The sequence below is a fragment of the Manacus vitellinus genome, unplaced genomic scaffold (genome assembly GCF_001715985.3).
Source record: "Manacus vitellinus isolate BGI_N305 unplaced genomic scaffold, ASM171598v3 scaffold_15_pilon, whole genome shotgun sequence".
Classification (NCBI taxonomy): domain Eukaryota; kingdom Metazoa; phylum Chordata; class Aves; order Passeriformes; family Pipridae; genus Manacus; species Manacus vitellinus.
This window is the reverse complement of record NW_021939122.1, coordinates 11076640-11100369: the sequence shown is the minus strand read 5'-3', so window position 1 is coordinate 11100369 and position 23730 is coordinate 11076640. Positions and strand designations below refer to the sequence as shown.

The following is a 23730-nucleotide window of genomic DNA, read 5'->3' as shown; positions in this document are numbered from 1 at the left end:
CGTATCCTTCAGCTCGGGGATCTCCCGCCCATCCTGGGCCTTCGACATTTACCGATGCCACGGCCAGCTGCGGAAACGCCATGCCGGAAAAATGGCCCTTTACTACCGGCTGCCCACCTACCGCCCTTCTCCCGGGCACTATCCCGACCCGCATTACGAGCCTTCCCAGCGCCCGGGAGAAGATATAGGGCACACACAGAGCCAGGAGGCTGAAGGCATAAAGAGAGGTAGCAGTGGACAGGAGAGTGACAAGAACTCAGGCAGGGGCACAGAGAGAGGGACCTGCTCACCTCTATCCCTTTAAGCAGGGGCAAGAGCAGCATGATCTGACACTGGGGACTGTGGCACCAGAGCCCTTGAGCACAGAAGGCAAAATCCTATTTCAAAAGCTGTGGCAGGGAGCAGAGGGCCGGACCGGCCTTTCAAACCAGAAAGGGAAGTAGCCTGGTTGGTGCTGCAGGGGTGGAGGGGAGCAGCTAAATTGAAACAAACTTCGCTAATGATGAGCTCACACCGCGTTCTGGGACAGAACCTGGCTCTGCTCCCACCGCAGAGACCTCTGCCAGCCCACCACTTGCTCTGCTCCAGCTGGACTGGGTTCAAGAAAAACATGACTGAAGAGGTTTGAAAAGTGGAACCTGGTCCCAGAAAGAGGCAAGCACTCGCTTAGTAATGGTTACACAAGCACACCCATGTGCTTCTCAGCAGCTGCTCTCCACAGCCACCTGACCCTACATGACCCGTCTGCAGCCACCACCCTGGAGCAATGGGAGGCAGGAGCATCCATTTGTGCGTTATGCTCCCTGGTGCAACATCGGAGCCCAAACTTGTCTCCCATGCCAAGATGTACTGTAGAGAGGCAACTTTGTCCTAACTTCACGAAACAGGCTTCAAGAAAACAAAGTTGCCTATATGTAACACTTTACAATTTGGTGAAGAAAAACTATCATTTTTACGTGGAACATTTACTGGGCCAGGAGAAAACTAACTTCCTTGCATAGTTTGTGTGTTATCCTGTTCTCCACACTAAAAAGCTTCTGAACTGCACCATCAGTGCACTTGTACAGCAGGTGGATGAACTCTTGCTAAGTGACTTTAGGAAAAACCTGCTTTTCATACCTGTGGCCCATCCCTTTGCTTCACTGCCATTCTAAGCAGGAAGTGACTTGCTTTAGCTACCTCAGTGTTTAGCTTCCCAAGTTAAACTTTGTGGATGTACAGCTCTGGCCAGACTGTGGAACTATGATGTTTGCCCACTGCACACAGTGTAACACCCAAGTTACTTCATCTCACACCTTGTCTTGTGCTGGCAGCTCACTGGGGTTTCAGCAACCTCTATACTTAGGAGCCAGCAAGGAAAAAAACAGTGTCTGAGAGGGTGAAGGAATCCTCCTGCAACACAGCTCATCTTGGCTTTGCCAGGCACTGGTGACGACCTGTGAAAGAACTGGGGTTTTTTTACACAACAGGTAAAGTTCAACAGGCATAACTCACAGACAGGCCAACAAGAAAGGCACTGCCACTCCAAAACTCTTCAGGGTGAGACCCCAAAGGGTCACAGAATACCTGCTTCTGACAGGCATCAACACAGTAAGTGTCTAGCAGGCAACACACTGCTGCCACCAAAACCAGAGACAAGACTGACATCTGATTCCACCGGCATCCAACACTTACGGCATCATGTAACATATGTTGCTGAACCACTTCTGGTTCTGGAACCTCACACAAACCCCACACATTTATTTACATTCACTTCTCAATTTTTATTCTATTTCTCGCATGGTCTTCAAATACAGTTTTACAGGTCTTCTGCTACAGATACTGTTGATCTAAAACAGATTAATGAAAGTGGCATTCCAACCTTAATGAAAATTCATAACCATGAAAGATATGTCAACATATCACTTTACAATTCTAGAATGATGGTATTGGCCTGACATTCCATAGGCTTAGACAATTAACTTCTATAATAATAACAAATTCATAGGAAGAGAAAATGTGGCAACTCCTTAAAAGCCAAGAAATAAGGCCACAAGCATCCTATACTGTAATGTTATGCATCCAGATAAAATAAGTTGACTCTGGTATCCATGAAGAAACAAAATTCTCCCATCTGGTAAATCAAGGTATCAGCTACTCAACATGCACTCAAAGCTGTATAAAAACTAGTGGCATTCAGCTCTGACTTACATGAAATCCCACAGCACAACCCCGTACCTCTCTCTAAAAATGAAATGACCTTGTTTCAACTTAAATACTTCACTACCGCATTAAAAATCATTCACATTCTGCAAAGGAAAAAAAAAAGAAAAAAAAAAGAGACATCCTGCACGTGACTGCACCAGAAGGCCAAATGCAGCATCTCCCTACAGGTCACAGACAGCATCACTGCAGTCTTAATGCCATTCATTACAGGTTGCATAACAACTTCTATGCAGCTGGAGGCTTTTAAGAGGAACTGAATTTCCTTTGTGCACCACTGAAAAAAACCCAGGAAAATTTTAACAGAAGATATAGACGGCTGATGGCAGCAGGTGAAAGCAAGGTACTGCAAGGTGCATACCACTGGCCAATCACCTGTCAGGGACACTGGGACTTCTGTGAAATACCATTTTCATAAATGATGCAACTACCTGACTACCGGGTCCCATACTACACGGGTTCCATCCCATAACCAAGTATGTCCACCCTGGGTAAAAACATTAAACTTCTGGAACATTTAAAAGTAGGTAACCATTTAAATAATGTGTAAAAATGTGCTTATTGTGGCATTTCTTGTAGAAAAGTTATTTGATACAAATGTGCAGGACTTGAAGACCCTGATTTAATCAAACTAGTATGAACAGGCTTTGAAACATGGTGAGTGTTTCAAGGACAAATCCCAGTTGTGGGCCAGCTCTCTCCCTCTCACCATCTTTCATCCACAATCCCTTGTGAACATTACCAAAATTAACAGGTTCAGCAGAGCACCCTGTGAATTGCTGTTTCAGTCCCAGGAGAATGATACACTCAAGTAGCGACAAACTGCTATCTGAAGGAAGGGTTGGTTGGGATCTGCTCCCCTTTCCCAAGATGGTCAGTTCCTAGCCCTGGATATGAGGCACAATAAGAAAGGTCAGTGCTGAGGACAGACTTGTTCTCGATTGTGGTTTCAGGTTATTCAAAAGTGCCATCTTGGACCTATACCATTTCACTTTTCAAAAGAAAAAGTTACAAAAACTGGTAAACAAAAAGTTAGTCAGCATACAGCTAAGTTTATATACACTGAAATTTACAAGTTTGTCATTAAGTGACTTCTGCCACAGACCACTGCACATTTGTCCCTAACAAAACACAAAGCTTGAACCAATGGTCATTAGAAGTGACAACGGGTCATTGCTTTATCAACAAGCGCAAAGGTAGTAAAAAATAGAACTGTAACTACTTATCTTTAAAATTGCTGATTGACACAAGCAATCCCTCTCATTTCTGCAACTTCCAGTTGCACATCCTGCTCTATGACAGAGAAAAAACCCCACATCTTTATAGGTACTTCTGCCAGAGACCACTTTTCTGTTGACACATGAATGCAGAGAACTGTAGTCAACCACAGCACCGACTGAGAGGGATTCCTCCAAGGAGCTATAGCCCATGCAAGATTCCTTGGCACTTCACACAGGACCAGGAGAGGACAAGGTTTCTCTTTGTTAAAACAGTGTTTTCAGCAGCATTATCCCCTTCCAACAAATTACAGTCTGAATGTGTGATGGGTGATTTTCGCACAGCCCTTTCTACCAAGCTGGCTTATTGCTGGCTTTGTGCAGCTAGACCATATGAAGATCCCCACCACTACCTGCCCAGCTGTTATGGGTCTACAGTACTGGAACAGTTCGCTGTCAAGCACGTCACAGGCTTCTTCCAAGGATAACAACATCCTTTGGAAATCCTTCCATTTTAGCAATTTCAAAACAACCCAGCTTGCTGTAAAATTCCAGGATTCTTTTATCATCTGGTCTCACTTCACAAAAAGCCCCACGGGAGCCTGAAGAAGGAAGAAAGAAACAAAACGCTGTAGGAGAAGAGTTGCTGTAAAAAGCACAGACATCAAATATTACTAGAGTTCCCATCTGTTTTAACATTTAAATGAGTGATCCAACTCCACATGGAGCATAGTGGCTAAGAGTCCAGATCTATGGCAACATAGATCCCCTAAAGGGACTGTGCACTGCAGACATCAGTCTGAACAAACCCTCTGCACACCTTCCATTGCACATACAAACACCCTGAAACGCCAACACTGGCTCCAAAATACAGCACTACAAGAGGGCACCAAGCGGCGCAAAGGAACTGTGAATGCCGGGTGTGCAGTAAGGCAGGCAGCCAAGCACTTCCCACACTGAAGGGTTTGGTAATTACCCACCAGTGCACACTGCTGCGTGTGAAAAAAAGCATCATTACCAATGCCAGCAGGGAAAATATAAACGTTTGTGCCCTGTTCAAGATGTAAAAATGCATGCTCTCATCGCCAAATTGCTCCCTCAGTTCTGCCTATCTTCTAATTTGCAGGGTAATGACTGAAGTGAAAAGCTACCTTTTACCAAGACAGCAGCAAAAGTCAGCTATCTGAATGCTTTTGTAATTATTTACCCAAATCCAGTGTCAGCTACGGCAGGATTCAAACATCTCAGGCTGACATGCAAATACAGTATGTTCACATAACCCTCCCAAGTTTGCCTTGCATCCTAGAACTGACATGTAGTTAGGAAACAAGGAATTGTGAGTGCAAGAAACTTACCATTAGCCTTTAGAGAAGAGAGTAGGCAGGCCATCATACTTTTGGCCACACTTGGATCGGTCACTTTTTTGTGGATATCAATCTTTATCAATGATGGGAAGTTGGCAAGGAACGATTCTGGCAATACCTCTTGTTCTTCATGGAAGCTCAGCATTATTTTCTGAAAGGAGTATGGAAAACAGGTATTTACTCATTATTCAGCTTTTAATTTTCATTCATCTTTATCAAGGAGACTGCTTTGCTCATGGAGCATACCTCCAAACCAGCAGGCTTTCCTGCCTACACCTCTGATGGCCACTTAATTCTTTACCTGCTCAACTGCTGTCTGTACTCCAGATAAAAAGTCAGGTTAGAAAAGCTTCTCAAAGTGTCAAAGGAGGCATGCAAAGCTCCTTCTCAGTGACCCACACTTCAAGTGAAAAAAGTACCAGCCAACCCATAATCAACAGTTTGTGCACAGACATTCCTTTTTGTTTCTTTTATTTTTCCACAGGCAGTCACAGATTTTCACACCAAAAGCAAGCGCTCTTGAATTTGTTTTCCAAACTTAAACTGATGTGACTACCAGTGCCCTACCTGTAGCATGGAGAAACTAATACTGCATTTAGTAGTGGAACAGATCAGAAGCAATCCTTTATTTTCAAAATGTAATTTTCTCTAGATTAAGCTGCCTTATATTTACTGCATTGATTACTACTGAAGTACACCTCATGGGTGTATTAGAAAACACAGCTGTATCTGACTGGCAATGAACAATTTTACTGTTATCTTCTAATACATCAGATACCATGGTCAAAGTCTTCAGAAAGGTACAAAAACTGAACTTCATTGTGAGCTCAAAACGCAAGACAAAGAGACCCACTTTAGAAAGGAAAGACTTCAGCAAACAGTTCTGATCTCATGGGTTATACCAACCTCTGCCTCAGACAGCTCCTTGTCACTATTTGGTTTCGTATATTTTTCTTGCATGAAAGGGATCCAAGACATTTTACATTTTTTAATGAAGGGAGTCACGTCAACTGTCCCCAAAGCATAGCCACATATGCCATCCTCATCTTCTAAGACGAAGCAGTAATCCAGGCTGAGGGTGAGCAGACCTCCTACTAACCTGCAGGAAAAAAAAGTGTCCAAATTCAGTCAAAAGAAGGTCACTTTGATAAAGTATGCCCTTCAGGTACGCTGGAGAAGACTCTAGGGTCAACCAAAGAAGTGACAGAGTCCTCCACTCATGGAATTACTTCCTACAAAGCATTAATTGACTGTCAAAACTCAGCTACAAGCAACATCTGCACCTCAGGATCCCACAATTTAATTTCATATACACTGCTCTTATCCTTTTGTCCTCAGTTGCTCTGCTGCCATTACTTCCTTGTTCTTCCACATTCTCCTTTGAGTATTTTTTGATACCAGTTACACATCCTTTCTTAACTGCCTTCCTGTCAGTCAGAGCAGACTCTCTATAAAATTCTGTCTAAATTAAACACTCAAGACAAAAAAAAAAAATCCTCAAAGTATCTCATTTTACAGCTCAGATTTAATGCCTTTTTTTTTTTAAATTCATCTGTCACTGCCTATCCCTCAATTATCTTCAGAACTACAAAAGATTGGAAAAAATACCAGAGGGTAACTACAGGCTATGGACATTCCCATGATATACTTTCACAATATCTGAAATAAGGTACTATGATGCACAGGTTTCATAATACAGAGGCTTCAGCTAAGTCTATTTTCTAGCACCTCACAACAGGTGACTAGTGCATGAACTGAGACGTAACTGTCAATGGTATCTTTAGGAAACCCAAACCCCAATGTCCTGAGGGTAAATTTTATTTGTTTTATATATATCAAATGTTCTTTGCATTCTTCCCACTCACACTTTTAAAAATTCAAATTAAATACAGTGTCAGAACTTTATCCTTCAGAACCACCTCTGTAGGTCATTTGTTCCTAATACGTACTTGTCTCCAATTAAATCTGGTAAACTATGGAAGGGTTGATCAGCTCCATCAGCATACATTTCTCTGCAGATCTTATATACAGACGCCTAAGAGGAGAGAAAATTTCAACTCATCAATCACATTCAAAAGCTAACAACTCCGTTTCAGAGCTTTGTCATTAACAGCCACACTGTAACCTAGTACTGAGAGACCTTTAAGTCAACACAGATCAAAAGTATCCATCTATGAGAAAGGATCTATCTTCCCCCCCACCTCCTCCCAGAAAATAACTCAAAAGTTGCCTTCAAAACATTGTGGTTAAGTTGAATGGCTGGGAAGGAAAGGCTGGAGGTCAACCTCCTGCAGTTGTAACAGCACAAGATTAATCCAGAGGGTAAAGATCAACACCCTTGATACAGAGTCCCTTTACAAAACCTCCAATGTCCCAGCACAGCAATATCACCCCGGGGAAGGACGGACACACCCTGCATGTTAAAACACTTTCAGCAGAATCTCAGAGTAAACTTGTATCAGTCACACTTTAAATAAGAAACTTTACACATCCTCCTTTTTTTTTTTTTTTAACAAAAAGGCTTTTCATTTGACACTTCTCTGCCCTTTCATTAAAAAGTAACTCCTCAGAAGAAATATTGTTTATGACTGCATGCTTAGCTGCATCTCCAATTGCTAAGGTGGCTTAGAAATATAAATTCCATTGTCTACAAAGGAACAAATCAGTTTAGGTACAGTCCTGCACTAAGGTATGGAAAAGGCTGCTTCACTGCTCCTGAGAACAGCACAGGACAGAGCTACCCTAAAAGTGGCTGGTAGAAGAGTCTTCATGTGCCAGCCCTGCTTGACTGGATTCAAAGTCAGGACTCATTTGAACTACTGCAAATAACCTAAATACTCATGTTTCATCTCAATGTACCTACAAAATGCAAGAGTTCAAGCTGCATTAATCCTGACATTGCATAAATTGCATCCATAAAGAGTGTTAGCTAACTATTGGTTGATACATCAGTTTCAAGTATTCTCTTTGTTGAGCCAATGGAAATGAAACTACACTACAGATTTGTTCAGAAAAAAAAGAACAAGAAAAGGAAAAAAGCGTTAATCAATAACGAGTAATAAAAAAATTCCTGATTTTAAAGTATCAAACACTCCAAAGAAGATTTGACAACAATTCTTTCAAAATCAGACCAAAAAGTTTACAACTGTACCTAAAATTGTAAGAACAGTTGAACCATGATCACATTTTGCAGCTCAATTTTGAGTTAACAGTATCAACATTCTGCCTATACAGCTCTGTGAGTACCAGCAAGTGCCACAATAATTACTGAGTGAACAGGTATACATACCCATCCTCTAAGTTTAATCCACTGCATGTCTCCCTGCTGCAAGAATTCCTCTACAAGCCATGAAAAAATTTCACTTGCCCCTCATAAGTAGGGAAGGCACTCACAGATTTAAAAAGGTGGGGAGGTGAGAGGCTGGGAGTCAGGATGTGGGTGTACACTGACTGTTGCACAGCATGTTGCTGAACCACAGGCAAGTCACTTAGTTTTCCTGTGAGCTTGCATTTGTGCCTCACGCAAGATATCAGGACATCTGCTTCATTAGGGGAAGAAGGGACTCAGCAGTAACCTCTGTTGCCACAAAAGGAAGTGCATCACTACCAACAGCAATGACAAGCATCAAAAGCAGTTACCTCATCTTTAGGAAAGTAGGGTCGTATGGTGTACACTTTGGAAGTGGGTGTTAATGGAGGTGGTTGAAAAAAGAGGTCATTTGCTCCATCAATAGGCAGCAAGCGCTGTGAAAACAAAATACTTAATATGATTGTATGAACAACAAAACCCATCACTCTTGGGTGTGCACTGCAGACTCCCAAATTAACAATTGCTACTTGCAGGCACCCCAGAAGAAGGTGGGGTTGGTATGCTTTACAAATGCAAAGACCTTATTTGAATAGAAAATATCCAATTGGTGTTCTAAAATATGCAATTGAAACAGCACATTAAGAGTCTGTTAATCTTAACTGCTTTAAAATACTTTTTACCAATCATATCTACACTGTCTCTGTATAAGAACATAGAATGTCAGGAGGAAAGGTTTGGTCTGAAGAGGGTTAACTGGCCAGAGGAGACGCTTTATCCCAAAAGCAATGCGCTGATTCAATTTGCTGCGCGCAGAGCACCTGTGAGGGGGGAAAAGTACAGCGCCAGAAAAATCCATGAACAAATCTGAACATGGTATAAACAGCGATTCAAGAACATTTGCCAATTGAATTCCTCGCAACAGAGCGCGTTACGGCATTATTTACAGAGGAACCAAAATTTGGATGACTATCCCTTTTTGCTCATGGAATTCCCATCGGCAGACAAGCATGCGCGCATTGTGCAATTGCGGGCGCAGATAAAAATGCTGTGCGACCTGCAAAGAAACAATGTGAAATGTACAACTAAAGCCGCTGCGCTTCGCATGCGCGTGGGACAGGCAGCATCTCCTTGAGAAATTACTGTAGAAAGGGGAGGAAAATTATTTTAAACCAAGCTGTAAGGCTAATGGGCTTTGGACCAGAAAGCCTTCGGCAGACCAATCCTTCCAGACCTCTGATGTGCAACAAAAGGTTTCTCATAAAACAAAGAAAATGTCATTCAGTTGTGAAGTCATATTGATACCTGGAACTCTCCTGCTAGACCACCTCTAAAGGCCCAGGGTTCTTGGTCTCCACTTAAGAACTGTGCTGAAGATTGACTACGACACCCTGTTGAGATCAGATCCAAGCGGAGAATGTTACGAGAAGGGGGATTTCCTGGGTGTCTTACATGTCCAAAAAGCTAACATACACTTGTGAAAAAAGCTCTCTAACTGAGCTAGAAACCGGGGCTTGGGGGAGGGCTGTAATAATGTACGACTTACAAAGATTTTGTGCTTGCGCGCTGGCTGCAGTATTTCAAATTTTTGGTTACCTATAACAGCCAGCTCTAAGAAGAGGTGAGGCGATTCAGTTATACACTTCATTCTAGACCAGGAGGCACAAGAATGGTGCCATGCACAACTGCGTAAACTTCCCAGACGTTTTGTACCTTTTTTTTTTGCATGTTTGTGCATTTATTTAATCTATGAAAAGATGACATCTTGGAAGCTATGTGGCTCAATAGCCACTACCATAAATTTTAGATCAAACAAATGCCATTATCACAGCCCCTTGAAAAAAAAAAACGGATCTTTCTGAAGTCACATTTTAGTACTTATTGTTTCTAATCTTGTCAGAAAACTAGGACTGGCAATATATGCAAACAGTCTGGAACAGTTCAGGCAGCCAGGACAGTTGTACGAAACTGCACTCTTGCAAGAGACTATGCATATTTATATAATCCAGGCCGTATTGTCACAGTGCTGCTGGCATGTTAAAAAGCTAAGTAGTGTTAACTGGAATAAACTCACAATTTAACTAGTACACTCTGTTGGCCACTACTAGCTTTGCTTTTTAGTATCTTGATTTTTTACCTCCACAAGCGTATCGGACGCACCAGGGACCTTGCTGCTCAACCAGCCACAGGAGGCCCACTGCAGTGCTCAGCTTTAGTTTGTGCTTGCTTTAGAAAAGGATTTTCCATTGGCTGTTTGAATTTTAACATTGTTCCGCCAGCACAGCACTGCAGCCCTCACCAGCTAACACAAATGACAACTCTGGAGACAGAAGAAAAGCAAGTGGTATCTGGAGATCTCAATTACCCGCCTAGTTTTCTGACAAGATGAGCAGCGCAAACACTCTTTTCCTTTTGTGGACAGCAATCTACCTCCTGTTCAAGTAACAGTCTCAGATCAGTACACACAAGTATGTTGTGCTAGTCAGAGAGTCCCAAAGTGTGCCAAGTTTGACATTTACGAGAGTTTAGGAAAATAGGTTAAATAAAAACTACCCTAAGTACGGTAAATTTCAGAAACAATCCAAGCACCAGAATTCAAATTTGGTTTACTCCCACATTTTAGAATTCTCACATAAGAAAATATCCTTCACAAGGAGATTTAGTCAATAACTTGGAAGACAGTATTTGTCTCTCCTTTGAGACTACAACTTAACTAGCACTTCCAATTATTACAGTAAAGAGCTGCGTGAATGAAGAGCTGTATAAATGAAAAACATAGTTAATGCCTTAGTCGCTGCGCAAATGTGACTTCAGTTCATGCCTGTTGCACATCTAATCTATCTGAGCTGCCTCACAGACAAAACCTTTCCATTTTAATTAATTAATGACGACGCGCTGTGAACATCTGGCGCTGTCCATCCAATAGCAGTAGAAACTTGTGCTGAGGATTCTCCCATCTGTACACAATGGGGAAGAAGACAATAGAAGTCATTAGTAATCCATAGTACTGTACAGCCACACTAATTTAAGGGACTGAATGCTAGCTGGACTTGAGGAGTGGTGAAGAAAGTGAACATCCAGTGGACCATTGAGCACACCGTTGTGAAAACTAACTTGTTTCTATTTGTAGTGTACTTGACTTTATATAATGACCTATTTTATCACAGACCTTTGCTCTGTATGTATTTACATTAGTGATAAAAACATAAGCTGAAGACAAAAATGGCCTCTCTCACAGAAGCACTGCTAGCATAAGAGTATTAATCTGTACATGTGAAAAATCCTGAATTTTTCAACTACCTAATAATAGTGTGAGTACTGGAACAGAACAGTGACAAAGTTAACAGAGCTTGTATTAGAGTTGGTTTCTTCTGCAAACTATTCCAAATATTTGATCCATTTAGAGACTTGAACCCAACTTTACATGGACATTGAAAACTGAAGACAACTTCAGATGAAATCAGTAGGTAGTCTGATACTTCTGAAATGCAGTCTTAACTTGGGTCCTAAACATTCAGAGATTACAAGAATCACTGTTCTCTTTATAGAGCCTTGGCCTGGAGTTTTAAGCTGATTAAGCTATCAAGAAGAGAGCATTCTGTCTAGCTAAAGGTCAACATACAGCAAGAATAGTAAAGTTGGGGGAGTTGTGTCACACTTAAAATTCACAAACTAAAGTTTTTAAACAGCATGAGGTTGTTAGAGAAACGTTAACATACTACAATGCTGCTGAGTTCTCCACCCACACTAGTCTTCTTCTCTGTACTTTGCAGAAGGTAGTCTTAAAAGCTCTCTTCTTAACTTCTTCTTTTTCAACTATACATATTGGGATCAGATATTTAATAAGCACAAAACACAGTAAGTTGTTGGGCGTGGACTGACTTGATGATTTAACAGGTCTTCTCTGTCCCTGCTTACACCTGCCAGTGTTTAAGAATATAATTTAAAGACAATCCAAACACTAGGACTAGACCAAGGTTGTGTAATGGTCAACCACTGTGAGGTTTGTGACAGTTACAGAAAGTGTGACTTAAGACCATCAGCTTTGCTGTCTGCTGTGTATGTCAAGAAACTCCACAGCATATTCCTTACAGTTGTATTGAAACCTGAAAGTGAAATGAGGTCACTAGAATTACCCAGGCCATGCTGGTGCTATCTGCCAACTTAGGATCCCCCAAAAATCTTTCAGGAAAAAAACCAAAGCAAACAAGAAAGAGCCATACATAAAAAAAAAAAATAAAAAAGAAAAGGAAAACCTGTTTCAAGATCATTTTAAGTCTCAGACTAAATCTGTCTAGAGAGCTCCACAATTTCCACCCATTACTAAAAAAAAAAAAAAGTAATTAAAAAAAAATCAGTAATTTGGAAAGTGTTTATAAGAACTTATTTTGCACCAGAATAGCCTTATGCTAAAGCTCGCATGCGCACAGGGCTGGGAGGATCAGCTTCCTCATGGCCAAGCCCACAAAGGTCTGTTGAAGACAGCAATAATGTTATCAAGACAGAGCAAACAGCAGATGGCTGATGTGGTCACATTTCGTAGTGTCATTTCCAATCATACAGTGGGGTATCCAAGGAGTTAATGACATAGTCCAGTGTGCATTCAGTCAAGAGTAAGTTAAAGTCAACACTTACGTGTCAGATGAGATTCAAGTTTCATTAGCCCAAGAAGAAAATCAAGGTCTCCAATCTTAACCATCCAGCAGACAGACTTCACTTATAATAGCAAAGTAAACTCACTGCAAGTATTGCTTCAAATAGCAAGACAGGAAAACCTTTAAAACAGGGTCAAACCAGACCCCCATCCAAGAAAGCACATTTGCCTAATACTTCAGTTTTCCCCGTGGGCTAATTAAAAACACACATAAAAAATATGCTGTCTGGGATTATAATGGCTCCCAATGCACCTACCTAACCACTGCACAAAAGATTTCACCATTGACATAATACTCTTGATATCCCAGACGTAGGAGTACATGTCATAAAGGATTGTCCTGTTGGCACAATTGGAGAGGCGAGTGAACATCCCCATCACCAAGCTGCACATCTCTTCAAACTTGGCTGCTCGGTTACGCCATTCTTCTATCTATGAAAAAGATCCACAGGATCAAACACAGGCTTCTAGGGAGGAGTGGTACTCTAAATATGGAGGAAGACTATGTAATTCATTACTTCATTTTACTAGTGTTGACTACCACACCACAAGTGACTCACAGATATCCCCTATGGCTGTTAAAATGAGACCAGTACAGGGAACATTGGCCAAATGCAGACACCAGACTGCCTTCACAGCAACATGGCACTACAGGTTTAAAACAGTAGATTCCACTGGAGGAATGAAAATTACTGTGACCAGTGGTTAGTTATACACTACCCTTCAGGTCCTAGGAATTAGAACATCGGTCTCTATTACAGACAACAAATAAAATTGCTCAAGATTTTCATTTAGAAGGACAGAAACAGCATTCACACTTACTTTTTCAGCATCCTTTCCTTTGCAATTAACACTGACAACACTGCTATTTGCTCTGAGCCACTGGAATTCCCTCAGCATCTGTGCGCCTTTGGGCCCATGTTCATAAGGAAGGTAAAACAAGTCAGCAAGAAGCTGCAAGTCCTCTAAAGTCACTGGTTCTACTGTGTAAAGAGGCTTTTCATTCGGCCCAGGCACAAAGTGTTCTTTGTTAATTTGCTCATCAGTCTGCATAGGTGCAATGTCACTACCAGAGTCTTCCTGCATAGACATCTCTGGAGACTTTGACTCAACTATACTCTCCTTATCCGTATCCATTGGCTTCAGCTCCTCTGCCATCTTGGCTTCGGCAATATCTGTCAGTATCTGGTTAGCATTCTTGTCTGAGTCATCTTGTTTTTCCACCACCATGTCCATTGGTTCCTCATCAGATTGCTTCTTCTCCTCCTCCTTGACCAAGGCCGGTGACTCGCTGCTCAGCGCTGCGCCCTGACTCATGATGGGTTCTTGGTACACCGTGGTAACCACCGTTGCTGCATTTAAAGAGGACGGTGCCACCAGTGGCCCTACATCCCCTACAGAGGTTTTAGCACCACTGTGGGCCACTTGCCTACCTGAGAATAAGAAGAAATAAGTTTAGAGTTCTCAATATCTGTCAACTAACATTCAAATCGGCAACTTCTACAAACCACAGGTGATTTTATTACTGCAGCATCCAATCAGCGCAGCTTCCTGTTGGTATTTTGCCTGTTCACTTCTGACACTGTAATTCTAACTACTAGTTTTGGTTTTTGCAAGTTTCCCTTGCACGTAACTGGTAAGCAAAGATAGGATGGGGGGGAAGTTAGGAAAATTAATTAATATTTTATTTATGCACTACCAGCAGCATTTCTGACTATGCCACCAGAATAAAAAGCTCTTAAAGTCAGTACTTTTCCCTCTGCATCAACTGACTTGTTAAAGTTGCCTTTGGATATAAAGAACACTTCAAAATAAAAGGACTATGTTTAAATGTTTTAAAAATGTTTTTAATGTAGGGAAAACTGAATTCAAAACCTGACTGGACACAGTCTTGAACAACCTGTTCTAACTCACCCTGCTTGAGCAAGGTTGTTAGACTCAAGATATATCTCAAGATTAGATTTCAAGAGGTCCCTTCCAACTTAAACTGTTCTGTGAAAATGGAGGAAGATGATATCTTAATTACTATTCCTCAGCCAATGTTTCTGCTGCAACTGAGTTTCAGAAAGACACAAAACTCTACAGCAGTTGAAAAGGATAAATGCCCTAGGGTAGAGCTGGGAGACAGGCTCTTCCATTCCACTCTGACCAGTTGAAACCCACATTTGAGAAAAACAGATTTTACCTCAGGTCCCAAGTTCCCATTGCTACAAGAAAGGTGTACAATGCTGGAAGGAACCCAGCCGGTTTCTGTAGACAGAAACGCAGAAAAATAGAACTATCTTAAAACAACTGGAAAAACATGAACTCTTCAGGACCAGAACTAGTGTTGATAATAATTTAACACCAACTCCAAAAAAACCACTGTACTTCCTATTCTCTCAGATTCCATGGAAGTGTAGTAACAAGCAGGACTAGCAAGATCCAGACTCTTTCCTGTCTTTCATCAGAAATGCCAAGGGATCATGCATCAAGGTTGCTTCTGTTGATCACTCAGAGCGCTACAGGCACTGAACATCAAGCATTCTTACTTCTTTATTAAGGTTTTCCCAATTACTGAGGTAGAAAATATTTCCAGCTGAAAAGTATGGGAATTGCCTGGATCTATAAAATATTTTTAATTTAAATGCAAGTACTGAACATCTAACCCCATTTTTTTATCGACCCCAGAATGATACCAAATCATACTCACTGCTGTATTGCTGAGGTACCCCAAATTCCTGCAACCATTCTGTTAAGGCCAATTTCAGGGCCATTTGTGGGCTGTACAGAACATCCGTTTCAATATCTTCATCACTCCCCTCGTTTTCCAACTTAATCTGGATTGAAACGGTACTGTCTTCAGTATCAGCTAGAGACAAATTTTAAAAAGTTATCATGCAAGTTTAATTTAAAATAATAAAAATAAAAAAGTTGTGTTAGACAAGGCATTCAATAACTCTGACAGGCCTTCTTCACAAAGAAGCACAAAGCATTAGCCAAAATGGAAAATTATGGTGACGTCAACGTTGACACAGAAACAGTGTGCAGAAACCAGACACTCTGGCATTCAAGGTTTCTTTTGATCTGAACTGCTTCTATTCCAATGACATCATATCCATGGACACACGTCAAATTTGGGCATTAAAACTCCTTGCTGAGAGTGTTAATTATACAACCATACATACCTCTCAAGGCTAAGAAATTCTCTGATAATATGTGCTACAGATATGTGCCAGGAAGTCAAAAAGCAAGCTCAATGCTCATTACCTTTCAGGCAACTGACATTTACTTATGGGATAGAAAAGGTTAGGTGATCATAAGAAGAAAAAGTTGGTGAAGAAAGGGTAGAATCATTAAAAACACCAAAAGCCAGTATGATTCATATGGTTAAGCACAGATCCAGCAAACATTTATGCATACTTACTCATCACCACATCTTTTCTCACTCCATTCATGTTAGACTTGTACCAGGTTGCAAGTGTGTGAATGGCAACATAATTGGCTTCAAATTCACAGTTTGGATTGGTCAGAACTCCCTTTAGTCGAGGGATGAGCTCAGTTGACCGACCCTTGTAAGGCCCAAGAAAAAGCCTCTTTTGATCATAATCATTAGCATGAATGTTATCCCAGATAACTGGTGCTCTCCTGATGATCTTAGAAACTTCTTCTATGGACTCTACTGGAATGTCTTTGGATACAACTTTTGGACCTAAGAGGGAAACAGGATAATCAGCGGGCTTTGCATCTACTCGAAGATTCAATCCCCAAGTAGCTGGAAAGTTTATTTTATTAAATACTTATGCGAAAAATTTTTAACAACAACAGTGAATTAAAAGAAAGAAGCCAGCAAACCAAACAATTTTTACCTGTCCATAACACCTCAATGCCAGGGAGCAGCTTTTCTCCTACAGTCCGTAAATACGGTGATTGGGCAACATTTGGATAACAGAAAGTTCCACAGTACTCTGCACAGGAAAAGAGAATGTCACTGTTGTTAGAAGGATGCACATGTGTGACAACATACCCAACTGTCCCACAAACACACTGAGGGAAGCAATGAGAAACATCCATAAAATTAATCAGGTAAGGTCCAAAAGTCTAAAGTATAAATAAAAAGGACATTATGAACGATACTTCACATAAAGACCAGAAACAAAAGGTACAGAATTTATTTAAAATTGCTCAAATGTCAAAATTAGAAAAAAACTAATAAAGTCCATAAACAGAAGGTCAGGTTACAGCAGACAATGTGCAAGAGAACTGGAAAACCCCGAGACTTTTTATGAAATACAAATATCTAAAAATATTAACACTGGAACACACGTCTCTTTTAAAGTTAAACTGAAGGTCTGCAACAGGACCAAACTACTACAGTCTAAGGGGATAAACTAATTAACAATAACAACATTGCTACTGAATTGAATCTTCCTTGCAACCATCCACACTTCTGAACATAGTAATTTTCTCCCCAGTACCTCAAAGGTATTAGAGGAAGTTTGCAATTCAAAAAGCGATGACTGGACCCAAGTGCAAGTCATCTTATTTTTTAATAAATAAACAAGTCAGTGACTACTGAAGTGGGTAATCTTAGTAAATATAGGAACCAGTGACAGCAGTGAGCACAGACTGTACCTCTACTTTAATTCTAAGAAACTAACAGCCAGCCAATTCAAGAGGCAAAAAGATTTTGGTTTAAGTAAAAAAAAACCCAAAAAACTTCCCTTAACCATTCTATCAAGCTGCCTTCTTTGCTTGGCATTAAGCCTTTCATAGCTGTGTAGATTTGGCAAAAACTTTGCATATATTTGAATAACCGAACCTTTCTTTATAAGTCAATTTCTTCAATCAACCCCAAAATACTCCTTAAGGCAGTTATTAAATGCTAAACCAGCTTTCCAACCAATAAGACTGAGGCCGAACCAAATGATTCCTCTCATTTTACCTGTAGGACAGAAAAGGAATGTGTCTGGTTCTCCTAGATATTGATAAATTTCATTTGTGATCGAGACTTGAGCATGAGCAAAAGAACTGAAAACTTCTTTGTCTGCTGCACACATGTTATGATCGATGTCATCAAACAGCAGTGCAAAAGATCTGCAGCCAAACTGGGAAACCTAATACAAGAGACAAGAGCAAAAGGTTTAATTTGTTAAATTATTTTCATTTTCTTTTTAAATCAAACTAAAATTTTTAAATCTAATCTTAATCTTAAAGGGAAAGCCATAGGAATGGAGAAGAGAAGGTAGTGGAGGCAAGACAGACTTTGGTTTCTATTCACAATGAATGCCTATCTCTGGCCCATAGCTCTGCTTCTCTCAAAGATTAGACCTCTAAAGACCTGCAATCTGTTCCAGTTTTAACAACCCAAAGCTGATCTCGCAGAACAGACAGCTGGGAAAAAAGCTAATTCTGAAATAGCTCTTGGACAAAGGAGAGGAGTCAATTAAGAGAACAAAGAAGATGTGCATGTCAGGTCTGCCTGCAAAGGCGTTTGTTGCAGGCAAGAGTTCTTGCTTTAGCAGTGCATCCTGGCTTCAAGATTCCAGAATACTCTGAAGACAAAAATAGCCTTCAGAATCCCATACAAGATGAGACTTTTTTAAAAGCCTAGGTGATCGCTGGCCACTTCTGCAATGCAACCCAAACACACCCATCAGAATTGTTCAGAGGCACCAAAAGCAACACTAGTGCTGAAAAGGTTCAAGAACGTGCTGAAAAGCTGCAAGAGTAAGCAAGGTATTGGAGTCTCCAAACCAAGCAGTGCTGCAACTGTGCTGTTTGTGTCACACTCACCTGGTCCAGCTTACGTTTCAATGTGGATACCTCTTTAGGATTGGAGAAAGTGATGTCAAGTCCAGGTGAAATTGCATAGATGAACTCTATTTCGTGTTCTCGTGCAGCTGATATCAGAGTCATTAGCTGCTCTGGAAATCAAATTGAAATATTGTAGAGGGACTCAACAATTAAAAAAAATTCTTGGGCATCATTTTAAGTAAATTACGAAGTTCAGAAGCCTCTTCTATCAGAATTTTTAAAAAACTGCTGGAATTTCTTGAAATTAACACAGCAAGGAGCACCAAATTATTTGCAAGAGTTCTCAGAAATTATGCCGAAAGGAATGCAACAACTGTCCTTGTATTCTTATTTTCCATGTTTAAGTTTTATAAATATTTTTAAAATTCTCTTTATCTCAGTACCGTGAGACAAATACAGATATAGTCTGTTTCCACACTATGCACACCAACAGTTCTAGAATTATTACTCACTTTGCCCACACATACTAACAGACAATTCAGTGCAGAAGTATCACCCTGTGTGACAGAGGTTCATGTACCACTCATATCACTGAAACTTAGGGCACATGGAAAACATGGGTTTTAACACCACTGTGCACAAGTAGTTGCTTTAAGAAGCAAACTTGAAATTTCATCTTCCATACAATGAATAATAAGAATTATTTTTAGAATATTTAACAATCTTTGCTGCTATTGGCAATTACCTTGCAGTAACCTTTAGATTATATTTCTGCACTGATTCAAAGTGGTCTCCAAGAAGGATTATTTAATTTCAAGAGTATAATTTTTCCCCCCACCCAAGGAAAACTACAATCCCTCAGTCTAATAAAACACCAAAGATCCCAAAAATGCCAGAGGTGGATAAAAAGTCTCACATCAGCATGAACAGGTCTTATGTTCTAACTAACTAGTCAAGAGTTGTTTTTCTAATAGGTACTTTCTTCATTGAGACAAGGGCTTAATGAATGACATAAAGGGACATGCTATTTGCTCAATTTTTTTCTCTTTTCTGAAGCAAATAAATTTCTACTTCAAATATGGTGCAGATGTTCAAGAGCCAGAGGAATAATTTCCCTTGAAAAAAAAAGTAAATCTTGTAAGACAAAGCCTTAAAGCAATTTCAGACATCATCTGCAGTTATAGTTAAAAGTAAATCCATGCTTGTTCCAAAGCCGCAAAAAATACACCTGCAGACTATTAAGAAAGAGGTCTCCAGTCACTTTTGGGAATGGCTACTGTGATTATACATACATAAGTATACATAGCAATAACCAATTAATTCTAAAGTCTCTTTATAGAAAACACAGAGGAGAAATAAAGGCAATTACCTGCTTCCTCCACAGAGTACATTTCTCGCCAAAACATCCTGTGCTTGTAGTCATCCTTTGGAGCATACAGGTACGTATTCAGTCCCCACTTCTGAAGTCTACAAACATAGGAAAAAAGCCTTCAAATAGCCTACAAATTCAGGAATTCTAAGTTTCACTTCATCTTATTCTTTTACTTGATCTAATTTTTTTCTTCACTGAACATTGCGTTATACTGTTAAGTCACAATAACTTTAAGCACAAATTATAGTGGACAAATTCAGTCCATGCAAGATAAAAAGGTGAATATGAGTCTCTAAGAATATAGATATTAGGCAAAAAGTTTCTCTAGGTTAGAACAATAATTCTTTCCAGGCTTAAGTGGAAGATTATGATTTCATTGCGATGGAATGTGCTGCAGTAAGGGGAAGCATGACTTGCCTTCTAAAAAGTTCTTTCCTCTGCTCCATCACCCAAGGTCTTCCATAAAATCCTATGGGAAACAAGATTAAAATTATCCAGTTAGATTATGCCTGCTTCATGAAACTCTTCTGCTACATTCATCAAAAAGCTTCCCAAAGCAGAAAGGAAAAAAAATTAGTTCGCATTAGGGAAGTGCAATAACCTCAACTGATCTAAATTTAAAATGCAATTATAACTTGTTTCATTTCTTATGATCTAAGGTCTCATAGTTTTGGCCACTGAAGCAATTAGTTTTCAGAATACAACCTGTGTTCCTGAGCATATGCCCTTGACAAGTCAAGTCAGCATTATTATAGCAGCAGACCGAACAGTCATAACCTAATTAAACTATCACTCCAGACACCTACAAAATAGATTTAATTGTAAGGTGAATACTGAAGACATCTGAAAATGTTTAGTACCTCGAAAATGCTTAACTGGTGGCACAGATTAGAATTTATATACACAGAGTATATAAACACATAGTGGGGGAGATGCTGCGTAATTAAAAAAAAAAATATGTGCAAGTGACTCAACAAAATGCTTAGGATTTCATTCCTTTTATTCAGTTTATAGGCTCCTTGTCAAAATTAACTTGCAAGTTGGTATCTTACTTTAAAGTTCCCACATTTTACAAGCTAATACTATGTCTGTGAATAATCATATATAAAAGCCTCTACACAAGTGATTTTAGAACAGATTGTACTGAAAGTCTTGGAATTCCATAGAAATTGTAATTGCTTCTGGTTTTAAATCTAATCCTCCCATTCTAGAAACAATTAAAAAAGCACCCTCAATGCACTCTTAAGCCAATTCACTTAGACCCATGTGCAAACAGTTCAACCACAAGTGGGCACTTGAAAACAAAGCTTCAGCTTGGCAGCCCTTGCAAAGACCAGAGACTAAAATAACATGAAATTTAATAAGCTCTTATTTTCAAACAGCACGGCCACTCCATGGTGAATGATGATCCTAATACACAAAGCTCACAAGTTCCCACAGAACACCAGTTCAAAAGGCAGACAGTATCTTCATTTCCAGAGCTACTCAATGCTCTAAATCTGTAAATATTTGGTCTCACTGAGGCCAAAACCACACTCCTATCACCTTTCAAAACTCCAAACTGATGTAACCGAAGCATTTTCTACATATTAACAGGTATCTCAATTACATGTTAAGTGTGCAATGCTCTTTTAAGCAGCTTAAAGCAGGCTCAAGTTTAAGAATTAGTCTGTCAAAGAGCAATCTCAGACTGCCTGGCACCACAACGTGGCAAAGCTGAGCAACTACTGCTCCTCACAACTGCCCAGTGGCAAACAGAGGAGTTAAACAGGGCAACAACAAGAGAGTGGTTGTGAGGCCTGAAAACCTCCAGGTTTATTTAACCCAGAATGAATTTCTCATTCTCACCACAGCTTACTCATTTTGACTGATGCTGCCCTGAAGAAGCTCAAGAACCCACAAAAGGAACAAAAACATGTGGGACCCAATGAATACCACCTACGTCTCATAACTCATTCAGAACAGTTTCACTTTACATATACTTCTCTTTCAGACCCACAAGCCTGAAGCAGAGCAGAGCCTACTATAACAAAAGGAAATTCAGCTAACAAAAACTAATTAAATAAGGCTGAAGAGAACAGGCTAATCTGAAGTGATACTTTTCCATCTGTCTCCACATTTCTTAGGTTACTACTGTCACCAGCTGGTGATGACTCTTGGATCTTTCTGTCCAACAGAAAATCGACCTGGTTTTGTATTACTCCATCAGGACTGTGTGTCAGGTTGATACAAAGTCAACAGATCATGCCAAATACCTCGTCCCAGTTACCACATTCTCCATCACTAAAAGCCAGGACATCCTAGAGGCAGAGCATGAAAGCTTTGCACTCAGTAATCTTAGATCTTATTACTCTGCAAAACAGTGAATTTGATATCTGTCATAAACTCTTCACATTCTCACAGTGTACAACCAGTATTTGGCCAATTCTCCTCTGCCTTTTCTACAAAAGATCCAAATTCTCCACCTCACTGCTTTAATCTCACCATCCCTCTAGCCTGTGTTAACCACTGCCCTATGTTTTAAGTATTTACCTATACTTCTGAAGTTAATTGCTGTTTTACTCTTAACCTTATAATTCCCTGAGTCACTAACAAGACAGATGTTTTCACTCACTGCCATTAACCTCATTCACCACAGGTTTGCTTTTCTGTCGGTGGTGGTTTTTTGTTTGCCTGTCTTTTTTTTCTAAACACTCCCCTATGCCTTTTTTTCCTGTACACTTATTATCGTTAGACTGGTAACTCCTAACCACTGTTTGATGGCTTCATTGGGCAGAGGCCATTTTCTTGCTTTGTTTTATGCATAGTAAGCTCAAGAACACCTGCAACAAAATATATGCAGAGGTGACCAACAACGTAACTAGCACCACCAGAAAAACGATTACAGTATACTCAGTAGTTCCAATATAAACCTGGATGAACAGGTGATCCATGGTCCACATGTATCGGCAGGAATATGAGAAAACATGCTGTTACAACCTGTGTTTCTCTTCACTGGTATGTCTCCAAAGCTTTCAATTTAGCCTCTATCTTCACAGAATTTTAAGCTATTAGCAAAGTAGAGAGATCTTTCTCCATGCTGACTGTATCTAAGCCCTAGTAGATACTAAAAAATAAAGACTTAACTGGGCCTAATGCACCTCACACAGAGACATTTGCAAAGCCAAACAGTCTTTTCTTTTTAAGATATAAACAAAAGACATTCTGTAAAACAATGCAGATACCGAGTTTGATAAACTGCCCGTTTCCCTCTCCATTTCATCTGTTAATCACTTTGTTCTTCTACTGGAAAGTCATTATAGGTACAAAAATAGCAACAGATCACAGGAATCAGAACGATTTCAAACCAACTATTATGCTGGGAATAAACCATGTTTCTTGCTAGCTTTCAACCACCTACCTTAACTGACCTGCCAGAAATGCAGACAAATTCTGTCACTAGTGAGAAATGCAAAAAAAGTCACTTTATTCTGCAGCTTCAGCAACAATTTAAACCTTTCAATGATGCCAACTATGTCAAAAGACAGAGGACTGTCCCACAGCCGAATTAAAATGATAAGCTAGAACACTTTGGAGAACAAGGGCCATTTAATATTAATTACAGAGCACATGCATGTGGAATCACATATTCCCTGCTCAGGAAACTGAATCTGAGCTTCTGGCGCGCAGAAAGAGCACGTACAGCCGGGATAATCGCGCGGTAGCTCTGCTCTCTCTCTCTCGATCCTACCTCCTTTACTCACGTACCAGCAGGCGAGACACAGCACTGCCTCAGCCTCTCTGAGGAATCATGGGCGCGCTTGGGAGCCGGGCCTACGCTCGCCCCGCCGCATAGCTGCCGTCGAAGGGCGCTCCCCGCTCCAGTCGAAGCCCCGGGG

General features: G+C 40.4%; 2 protein-coding genes across 2 annotated transcripts in view; both read right to left on the bottom strand.

Annotated features, from left to right (window-relative positions):
* Positions 1 to 82, bottom strand: part of NPM3 (nucleophosmin/nucleoplasmin 3) — a 4445-nt gene extending 4363 nt beyond the window's left edge. Inside the window, exon 1 of the mRNA XM_029958569.1 lies at positions 53 to 82. Coding sequence (XP_029814429.1) covers positions 53 to 82 — 30 coding nt within the window. The remainder of the gene's footprint in view (positions 1 to 52) is intronic.
* A 1660-nt stretch (positions 83 to 1742) lies between these two features.
* On the bottom strand, positions 1743 to 22794 carry OGA (O-GlcNAcase). The gene is made up of 17 exons (XM_008934117.3): positions 22738 to 22794; positions 22122 to 22152; positions 20270 to 20321; positions 19850 to 19947; positions 18520 to 18650; positions 17669 to 17840; positions 16593 to 16691; positions 16151 to 16435; positions 15437 to 15595; positions 13567 to 14177; positions 13002 to 13176; positions 9396 to 9481; positions 8423 to 8527; positions 6733 to 6818; positions 5690 to 5882; positions 4775 to 4934; positions 1743 to 4021 (listed from the first exon to the last, which is right to left on the bottom strand). Exons 1-17 carry the CDS (start codon positions 22792 to 22794, stop codon positions 3885 to 3887), a joined length of 2637 nt encoding a protein of 878 aa, XP_008932365.1. The 3' UTR covers positions 1743 to 3884.
* Between the last annotated feature and the right edge of the window lie 936 nt (positions 22795 to 23730).

Excerpts from the sequence above, each read along its gene's own strand:
- OGA (XM_008934117.3), bottom strand. The coding sequence starts at position 22,794 with ATGTGGACCATGGATCACCTGTTCATCCAGGTTTATATTGGAACTACT. Across the intron at positions 22,153-22,737 it reads TTGGAACTACTGAGTATACT|GATGTCCTGGCTTTTAGTGA; the intron begins GTAATCGTTTTT and ends CTCTGCCTCTAG. Across the intron at positions 14,178-15,436 it reads GGTACCTCAGCAATACAGCA|GTAGGCAAGTGGCCCACAGT; the intron begins GTGAGTATGATT and ends TCTTATTCTCAG.